The sequence below is a fragment of the Falco naumanni genome, chromosome 7, assembly GCF_017639655.2.
Source record: "Falco naumanni isolate bFalNau1 chromosome 7, bFalNau1.pat, whole genome shotgun sequence".
Taxonomy (NCBI): Eukaryota; Metazoa; Chordata; class Aves; order Falconiformes; family Falconidae; genus Falco; species Falco naumanni.
Genome location: NC_054060.1, coordinates 1175667 through 1186048, shown reverse-complemented (window position 1 = coordinate 1186048; position 10382 = coordinate 1175667). Strand labels below are relative to the sequence as shown.

The window sequence follows — 10382 nt, the reverse complement described above, 5'->3', positions numbered from 1 at the left end:
TTGGTTTTCTTCATTCAGCACTAAGGCTTATCTGTCTCTGTAGAAGACGCTTTGCCAACTGTAACCCACTTCCCAGCAGGGAAGTCTAAATTTTTAACCTCTTATGCCAGAACAAGATGTTGAGGAGGACCCGTGGTCCACCTTGCTCAGTGCTGCCTGTCAGTGACCACAGCTGGGTGAACGAGATCACATACAGGAGCAGAGCAAGTGTAGGCCAATACTGCCTGTGTCATAACTCAGCATCTCGGGGACCTCGGAACCAGATTTGTCTGGGTTGCATACGTGTTGCTGGATGGATAGCTCATTACTTTTGGCTGAAACAAGGTCTTAACTGCCCAGGCATTGCTGTTCGAGCGTCTTCTAATTATTTTCCTGTGAGGATGTCAAGCTGCAGTCTACCTTGTGAGCTGTATGATTTAACCTGGTTAATGACAGACATTTTTTCAAAAAAGCAGGGGGCTGGGGGGAAGTCCTAAAGCACATGATTTCTTCTTCCTTAGAAACTAAGCTCTTAATTCTTTTCCATCTCAACATTTCAGTTATGGGGGGAGGGGGGGAAGAGAAGGTAAGAATTATGGCTGATGGCAGAAACAGGTTTAGGAATATAAGGTGTGATTTCCAAAATCCCTAACTGACTTAGTACAGTCCTGCTGAAGAATCCCTTGCTTAATTCCAGTTGAAAGAACAGTACAGCCTCATTCTCATCATTAGGTAGCACAAAAAAAGCTCTCCATAAAGATACTATGCATTTACTGTATGCAAATGCCATCGTCACAATACCCAGGAGGAGGAGAGGGGACAGGACAAGGAACTGCAGTTCTATTTATTATCCAACTGTAATTACATATTTAAAATGTTTCCTTAGACATGAAGCTTCCTTCTGTTCTGTTGAAATCCAGAAAGTAACAAGGTGCTACAGCTCCTTTTCACAGAAGAATTGGTTTGCCATCTGCATAAGCTTTTCACCAAAATACGTATTTATTTTAAATACCTTTACAGTACCTTCAAATGTGATACACCCTGTGCACAAACATGTAAGGTTTACCCTATAAAAGCATCCTAGCAGCCAAGAAGGTGTAACAGGTTCCACTGGTGGGACAGGGCCTGCTCCCATCTACTGAATACAGCAGATGAGTTTGATGCAGTCTTTTTTTACAACAAGCAGAAGGCAGGGTAAAGCAGCTAGTAAAATTAAAACAGAGGGTCATAAGCAGATGGAGGGAAAATCTTCCTGTGTCAGCAATGCTGGTGCTCACCTACCTGTAATCACGCTGTTCTCGTCATTGTTCCTTGTACTGGAGCTTCCCTGGCTTGAAAGCCCTTGTGGTTGCAGTAAGGCTGAAGGACTACAGCACTCAACTGTTATCTTGCACTAAAGTTTTGGGGGTGAGGTGAAGAGTTCCCATACGCAGCCTACCCTTGCTCTGCAATCTTAACTTCTTCGCAGGCACTCATTTATGCTGCAGTAACTTTCAGTGTAAAAACTTTAATGTGAATAAATTGCTGCAACCAATTTACACTGGTTCTTGTCTGGTTTGTTTCAGTTTGCCAGTGTTCCACAAAAGATCTTGTTTTCTTCAACTCCTAGCATGAGGGAAACCTTACAGGAATGCTACCCTGAAGCTGTACCAATACAAAACCCATTAGTAAAGGACAGCTGGAAAAAAAAGCCACATTTGAGATAAGCAGGCAGTTTTAGCAATCAAAACAGAAAGGGTTCCTACTCTTTTGGTGTTCTCCAGGGAGCAGGATAGCACTTCAGTTCCTGGTTGTGGTCTAAAGATGCATTAATGTCATCCTGGATAACGGCAGCTACCCACACAGCACAACTGAAGGCTGTTAATGTATCCAGAGCCTTGGTCATGCTGCTTCTACCTTGTTGCTACAGAGACGTTTCCATTACTAACTTTCTTCTGTTGGGCTTGTTAATTACGGAGTAATACAATGCAACGGTGCAGAACTAAACACAGGAGATACAGTTTAAAAAGCTGGGTGGCTTAACCAGCACACACACAGAACCCTGAAGCTCCAGTTTTGTTGGGGAAGTGCTACACCTTCTATTTGGAAAACTCAGATCAAAAGTCTCACAGCCATGATGGCTTTGTGTACTTCTCAGCACAGAGGGGAAGATGAGAAAAACGACAGTTAACCCAGTTACTGTTTCTTTATATATGATGATCCCACCTTTAGGTCCCAAAAGCAGTTGTTTTGAGGGCCGTATCAAGCTCTGGATAAATCCCAGAGACAGCAAACTGATAGCAGCAGAGAAAAGGAGGGCTAAGATTTTGCTGTTCAAGGATAGAAACATTTTCATGTCTAGATACATGTCTAGTATCACATGGGCATTAAAATTCCTTGTTCTGCTCACCAGTGGGCTGCTTTGTTGCCTTGCAGCTCGCATAAATGATTTCTCCTAAAATGCAGCTGTAAGGAGGGTACAACTAAATTATTCAGAGCATGGCTGCTGTCATACTAAAACAATTTAAATTCAGACCATATCGTCTTTTCCAAAAAGGCTTGCTCTTTTTTTCCCTGCAAACCAATCTTTCCCGCCATGCCGAGCAATACCAATTCTCAAGGCAGATCTCCAGCCACATGCGCAGAGGTTCACTGCGCTCGTTCACCCCATTTCTCAGCAAACAATCAAGAATTTGGTGGACTTTTTTGCTGCCACAGCCAGCCTGCTTCCAGAACAGCCAGCCTCTTGTCTTACTGTGGGCCAGCTTTGCAATTTTCTTAGCTACCACACAGAAGTTCATTCTTTAAAATGGATTGGATTCAGGAAATACACAGGATGACCCTGGGATCAGAAGGTGAACAATCTTAACGAAGCCAGCTCCATCGGCTGGCCAACACACATGCTGTCAGCCCAGCACGGCAGGTCTGCTTCAGCCACCCATCCTCCACTGGTCTGTGTGCTAACGGAGTGATCACCCACCCCCCACCCCGCAAACCAGCTCCCCTGCCTTTCATGGCTGCCACCACTAAGGAAAACATGAGCTTTAAAGTGCCTCTCATGCCCCGTGACCGTGACATTGCCCTGGCCAGGAAAGCCAGCTCCCAGCTGCTTCAGCTTCCTTTTTTCTGCCCTCACAAAGCATTTACAAAGCCTTGTCCTTGTGAAACAGGGAGTGACAAGCCCCTGTTTCACAGTAAGCCAGGCTGCACTGGTCCTGAGCCTGGCTTACTGCCTGCACTTGCCCTGGTGAGCTGCGCTGCCTTCATCCCCTCTCCCAGCGTAGTACCACTGACCTTACTACAGCCTGTGGAGGGTTTCCTCAGCCACTTAAAAGTTCAGCTACTGGAAGGGGTTCTTTGAGGTGCAGGATGCTGAGTCACTGCTGCTGGCTTTTCTGAATGTACTGGAGGACTGCCACCCAGACACTGAAGACTGCCAGCTCCATGGAGAGATGGATCTCCATTCCTGTCTTGCAGCCAGCTGCGACCACACTAACAGCTACGCAGAAACCTCTTCTGATTGCTGCAAGGACTCCTTGTGACAAGGTAGAGACCACGTGCTAAAATCATTAACAGAAAACAGCTGCATTTAGACTAACTGACAGTGGGATGAAGCCACTGTGGGTCGGGGGAGAGGGCAAGTCCCTTTCCCGACAAGTCAGCAGGCAGCTCTGGAGATGCTCCTGCACCTGCCTGTCCTGAGTGAAGTCTGCCCTAGTCTGCTGCCTGCCGGCTCTTGCGCTTTTCTTTCTTCTGTTCCTCATCCCCTGTTGGTGCCGAGGTCTCCTCAGGGCTCGTTTCTGAGCCTGGTTCTGGTTCCAGAGGCAGCGAGGGAGGCTTTGCAGGTGGAAGTGATGCTCCAGCATCTGGGGAGGGAACACCATTACTGTTACTATACGACTACCCATGTTTTGCCTATTCTTTTTGCCCTTCCAGGCAGCACAGATAGGCAGAACAATAAAAGCTTTTAATTACTCTCAGATTTCTTCTGTCTAGCATTAGCTTAACAATAGCATTCAGTTCTTTTGTGAGAGCCAGGGACCTTACAGTACCCCGAGTTCTGCCAAAGGGAGGCTAAGGTACAGTATCTTATTCAGCTGGCCTGCTTTGAGAAGTCGGTACAAACTTAGGAATTAACTCGTGCTTTAGAAAGGAAAACAGTTCCACTGAAGCCAGTTTATACTCAAGCTGGAGCCAAAACCACAGCATTGTTTTCAGTTCACAGTTTTAGCAAACTCAGGGAGAGTTTCCAGGTAGGTAAAGTAGCTGTTAATAGCATCAAAATAGGACACTTTCACGCTGAAGTTGTTTCTACACTTAAGATTTAGGCTGACAACGGATGTTATGAACCAGCTCCCTTCTCTGATATGGATAATAAAGTCCTTCGGGTAAGCCCTAAATTCCTGTTATGTTTTATTTTTCAGCTTTTCTGGCTAAGTCTTCCCTGCATGGAAACTTTATTCCATGCATGAAAAATGGAGCAGGTCCTTAGGGGTGCCCGCGAAGGAGGCCTGGATTACACAACCTCTCTCCTGGTTCAGCCCATGGGCAACACGACTAAGAGTAACAGAAAATCACGATGATGAACAACATCTCTAGCGCATTCCCCCAGAGAAGCCAAGGGGTGAGCAGAGGTTGGGCTGTGCATGGTGGCTCAGGAGATGCTCCTACCCAGCCCCAGCAAGAAGCAAGCACATACAAATAATTGGCGTAAGCCCTCTAAGGCTGATGCTATCTCCTGAGCAACTTTCAGTCCACTGGCCCGCACTAAAAGCTAATCCAGAAACATGTGCAAGGCAGGGACCTGGCTGGACAGCTTCAAAGTAATCCAGTTGCAGTTATTTTTGTAACAGAAATGATACGATAAAGTGCTTCAGAGAGTTGTCCGTCATTTCCCTTCTCTCCAGCAGCCTGTCTGTAAATGTCAGCTCCTGGCTTCTTCCAAAGGAAGACAAGATGTCCAGTTTCTGAAACCGCCCCTTTTCCAGAGCAAGGTCTCAACTGCACACTAATGGAGGCTTGCCGATTGTGGCTCAGGCAGGAAGGGAAACTACTGCCTTTCCACCCCCCTGCAAAAACACAATAGTATAATGCACCACAGAGAACATCTTCCCTACACACTCCCTTAACTCAGAAATCTGGGAAAGTTATTACCAAACACTGACATCGCTACCGTGTAAGCAATCGATACATTTCTAAACGCACGTTGTAACTCTGTATGCCAGGGGTCCTCAAACTTTTTAACCAGGGGGCCGGCGCAGATGAAGTGGCAGGCAGTCATCTGTGGCTGCTTGGTTTCCCCCCCAAACCCCTGGCGGGGGGGTCTGTAAGTACCGGGGGCCAGACTGAGGACCCTGGGGGGCTGTATCCAGCCCGCGGGTCATAGTTTGAGGACCCCTGCTGTACGCAAAGGAAGGCACGTTTTGCTCCCCTGCCACAGCTGTACTTTAAAAAGAGAAGCAAAAGAGAATCACCTGGGGGAAGCTGCACGGATCTCCCATACCCTGCAGCTGAGGACATGGCTTGACCCAGCGCCTGGTTAGAGCCCAAAGGCTGCTGAGCGCCAGAGGATTTTCCTGACGGAGCAGCTCTCTGCTTGGATTTAGACTCCTTAGAAGGCTTAGTCCAGACAAGGCTCTCCCCCACCTGCAGGGCAGCTCCCATCTTCTGGGCAACCTCCACCATCTTCTCAAGAAGCAAAAAGAGAAGACCACTGTAAACAGGAACACTTCAGACAACAATAAAGTCAACAACACCGCCAAAAAAAAAAAGTGAAAAAAAGGAGAGCTGTGCAGAGCTGGCTACTGCCTTGGTGCTCAAGGGAAACATCACCGCTAATTCATTCCGTTAATTAAGAGGAAATCTTGTCTTGCTGTGTATTGATTTAAGAACTGGGCTTCAAACAGCAGAAATGAAGCAACCAGCTCTCAGCAGGCAACTGCTCTACTCAGAAAATCTTGTAAGTAGAACTTCTTCCTAATAATTGGAATCCAAAATAAAATTTCCCCCTTGTTTGTGCCAGTCTTAGCACAGCTACTTAGTTCCCGCTGACAGCTGTTAGGCACATACCTCTGGGTCAAAGTCAAGAATACTACTCTCCTTCACTGCATTGACCTTCTTCTCCATCTCCTGGTACTGGCAGAGGGCTCCCTTCTTGTCACCCTGGTTATACAGCAGAATTGCATAGTTCAGGTTGACGAGGGGGTTGCACCTGCAGCAAACACACACATTCACTTATCCTGACTTGAATAACGCTAAAAGGTGCCTAAGCAGCAAAGCTGGAGACACCTTACTGTCTGGCACAGGCAAGCCATGGGGAACGCTAACCATGAAGCAGATGAGGGGCTGCACAGCCAGTCCCACACGCTTGGTGAGAAACCCAGTGCCTGGGCTCAGCAAAGTATCCCAATGTCAAGGACAATATAAACGACCCTGCTAGCTGCCTTACCCCCTCCAAGGGTCTTCTCTGCAACAGCCAATTCTTTGCACTTAGGGACCCTCTCAGGAGTGTCTTCAGGCAGTGCCTGGTCTGCCAACCCCTTGCCCTGGGGCAGGTAGCGCAGTGCCAGGGCCTTCCATCACACTGTGAAAGCTGACCTCTGCTCTGGTTTATCTCAGGTTCTCACAGGTCTCCCAGTTCGTAGGGGAGCAGCTTGTCATGGGGCAGGGCAGTGGAACACACTCCTGCTTACTGACAGTCTTTTACACCTCAACATGCTACAGAACATGCTGTTTACACTTAATTTTCCTCACCTCTCCTCTCCCACTCACCCAGTAAAAGCATACATAACCATACGTACTGTTACACAGAAACTGTAGGCGACGCCTATTAACGAAGGACTCAAAGAGGAGACCAGCACTGCAGATAATACTGTTATCCTGCACAGTCCTGCCTCCCTTCCTGATTCAGAACAGCACATCAAGATTTCAAAAAGGCAAAATTGCTCCATATATTCACATTTTCCACAGTATCCATTTTCTTCACTAGGATACACTAACCCAGAAATCAACTCTTCTTCTGGCATAGCCAGAAGCAGGAGCAAACTAAACTGGGGGGAAAGAGTGAGCTGCTGACTCCCTTGGCTCTGTAATTGATTAAGTGAAGCTGTCAGGGTGCTGATCCTTCCTTAATTGCCTGACAAGCCCCACTCAACAAACATTCTGACCATTCTTTAGCAGCCTGAATTTCACCCTTATTTTGGAAAAGCAAAATGCACGTGTAGTACCTGACAAAGGAATGAAATGCAAGAGGGTCACTAGCCCCAGCATGGGAGCTCATGCAGATGCTGGGCTCATCCAGGCTGCAGGATGAGACCTGGAGGAGCAGAGGTTGCATTTGGGCAGAACAGGGGACAAGCTGTCGAGGGGTGCTGTAGAAGAATGAAGCTGGGTTAATTATCATTGATAACATACAGCTGTGGGCTGGCTTCAGGTGCGGTGGGTTGGCTGATGTAGACAAGGTGCAGCTGTGGCTGGTTCTGTGAGGAGGCTGGGCAGCCAAGGAAGAGAGAGGAGGAAGAAGCAGAGAGAAGAGAGAGAATACATGCCCTGGAAGAGGAGGGACAAGAAGAAGGCAGCAAAGTAGCATTAAGAGTATGTTGGTATGTGATGGTAAAAGACCTTGTTGCAGCCGGCTACTTCGGAGAGTGCTGCGACAGGGTGCATGGAAGATTACTGTCTACCCACAGCCCCCTGCAGAGGAGCTGCATCCATGTGTCGCTGCACACAGGTCAGCGAGAGATGCTTTGTAGTTTGCTCAATAAATGTGAGCGAGGGACTGGTGCCCTCTCCTGGAGTGTAGCAGGGATAACTGGAGCCATCCAAGAACTCCGGTATCCGTGCCTGGGGGACCAAGGCAGAGAGACCATCCTCTGTGGAAAGTGCAGAAAGAAAGGCTTCTGCTAGCACTGTTCAATAAAAAGAAAGTTACCTGCAGGCCGTGACTATCCATCCTTGGTAAGTTACGTGACAGCACTGCAAGGCAGATTATTAGAAGAAATCTGATAGCATTTATAACCATTGGTTTTCCTTTAACTGTAAAACTGGAACACTGATCCCACCACAAAAAAACCCACAACAACCCTCCTTGCTGTCTTTGCCAAAGCAAAGGAAGTAAGGTCTGAAAAAAATAAATAATCAAAACCCCACCTATTCACCTCCTCAAAAAGACGCCAAAAAAGAAAATACAAAACCACACAACAAAACACTGAAGAGATCAGACAGATCTGGGAACAGACAGTTCTAAAATTAATTGAACCGTATGAAGCTAATTTGCCTTCAAGAGCAGAGAAGCAATATCACAGAAAAAAAAATCAATATCTAAATAACCACTGAACAAAAAGACAGCTATGAACTAGAACGAGTACTAAGAAGAAACACCTTTTTTTAATGATTTTTCCAAGATGCTTTCCATTCCAGACCCCAGCATGACACCCAGACCAAATGTCACAGTGCTGCTGCAGAAGTATTTATGGCAATGGAAACAAACACGGCTATCTGCATCCCAGTCAAACAGTTCATAATATGCCAGCAAAGAAAGCCTGCGGGGATGTGGATTCAGCCACACAATAACTGTCTAAAATACACAGTACGTCAGCTGAACAAGCCTAACAAAGTCTGGATATTCCTCCCAGCAGTCCCTGGCAGTTGGCATTCGGTTTTGCTTTGATGAGGTTTTATTTTCCCCATAAGACTACATAGCTCTAGCATCACAGTAGTGCCAAATACTTAGGCAAAGTTGTAGAGCTGACTTTCTATTCCTTCTCTTTGACCAAAGCACACAAATTCATGACTAAGCAGCCTGAGCAATCTCCTGTACTGCCCTGCTAGGTATGGAAGGCTGACTAGGAAAGCCAGGCAAAGGAGTCTGGACTTGGTGATGTTGGAAGGAATGACCGATTGCAAAACACCCTCTTCAACCATAGTCTGCACAGGTGCAGCTCCTCTAAGGAGGCTGCACAGACCTACTGACATTTCAAACAGATGTAGAAGTAATATTGAAACTTGCCTTGTAATTCTGTTGATGCGTAAGTATGAAGAACTTGAGTGCCGGATGTGTACTGGCTGTGCAGGGCTGATTCAAGAGCCCTGGCATGCACACAAGCCATGTAATTCCCAGGAAGCACTTGAGAGCATTTACAGCACCTCTTCGCGAAGAGAACTGCACTACAGTGTCAAACACTATTTTTTGAAACCCGCTGCCCTTTATAATGGGCTTAGGAACTTCCATAATTCCTAAAATTAAGCCTAGCCAGTGCCGCTAGGTTAGAGAGGACAGAGGAAAAGGGACCAGCATCTTCTCATGCCACCTTGTAGTGGCCCCTGCAGACGAGCGAGTCCTGCAGCAGCTCTGCCACCAGCTCACAGACCCCCAGGCGCAGGAGCACCCTGCCCGTTGTTCTAAGTATGCAAATATTCACAGTAAACTGGCGAGAGAGACAAAACTATTAATAAATTTGAGACAAATTTGGGTTTCTGCCTGAAACGATGACATCTTAACGTTTCTGAAACCAAAGGCTCTGATTTTAAGAGCTAGATTGCAAACAGGCATTGTCAACAAAACGGAGGAGAAAGGGCTACACTGCTGCCCCTCGATATGCCTTACACTAACTTCGTGCTCTCATTCTCCCAGTTAAAATCTTCTCTCTGCCCAACTCAGAACAGGCTTTACCCCAAGCATCTCATTGCTCTGCACACTGCTCAGACTTGGGTTTACAAAATACTCTGGGATGACTGGTTTTCTTCTATTGAATCTGCTCCACTGTATATAAATATTCACTGAAAGGAGGACTGGAATCCAAAGTCATCACCACTGACTCACTAGCTAAAAGCAAAATAAAAACCAGCTTTGGGTTGTTCTCAAACATTTCCATGTCATTTTTCAGAGCTGACTTGAAATTAAAAAAAAAAAGAAACCACAACAAAAAAAACCAAAAAAACAAACGGTGACTTTAAAGCTGTCACTTGTGCAGCTGCAGGAATAAAAACATTTCCCTACTGCAAAGCGTTTAGGGTCAAAGTAGACTGAGGGACAAAGCATGCAAAGGAAACCAAGTGCAGGGAGGCAAAGCAACACGATCAAACAACTGACAGATATGATTAAGACTTACTTGTCCAGTGCCACAGCTTGCTCATAGGAACGTTTTGCATTCTCAACGTCTTCCAGGTTTGTCAGAGCAACTGTACCAAAGCAAAATGTGCACACACAAGTTGATGCTTCTCAAGGACTTCATTTCTAGGGCAATACTGAATGTCGTTACATCGTAAAATAAATAGGTGCTAGCAGGGTTGTCTGGACTGCTGCCAGGCTTAACCCTACTAATGTAACTTTTGACAAATATTTATCTTACTTCACCCCAAAAATGTCCAGTGCTGGAAATCCACACCCACTCCTTAGGCAACCCAAACCCAAATTCCTACATGTA

General features: G+C 46.4%; 1 protein-coding gene across 20 annotated transcripts in view; it reads right to left on the bottom strand.

Moving 5' to 3' along the window:
• Positions 1–797: 797 nt before the first annotated feature.
• BBS4 (Bardet-Biedl syndrome 4) overlaps positions 798–10382 on the bottom strand; it is a 43598-nt gene continuing 34013 nt past the window's right edge. For 14 of the 20 annotated variants that reach the window (XM_040601107.1, XM_040601113.1, XM_040601118.1 and 11 more), the window contains 5 exons: positions 10068–10137; positions 6028–6169; positions 5433–5643; positions 4763–5027; positions 3739–3824 (listed from right to left, as the gene is read on the bottom strand). In XM_040601107.1, coding sequence (XP_040457041.1) covers positions 4777–5027; positions 5433–5643; positions 6028–6169; positions 10068–10137 — 674 coding nt within the window. In that variant the 3' untranslated portion in view covers positions 3739–3824; positions 4763–4776. Of the gene's footprint in view, positions 3825–4762; positions 5028–5432; positions 5687–5710; positions 5935–6027; positions 6170–10067; positions 10138–10382 lie in introns of those variants that run through there. The other 6 variants (XM_040601111.1, XM_040601110.1, XM_040601116.1 and 3 more) reach the window with 6 other exon arrangements.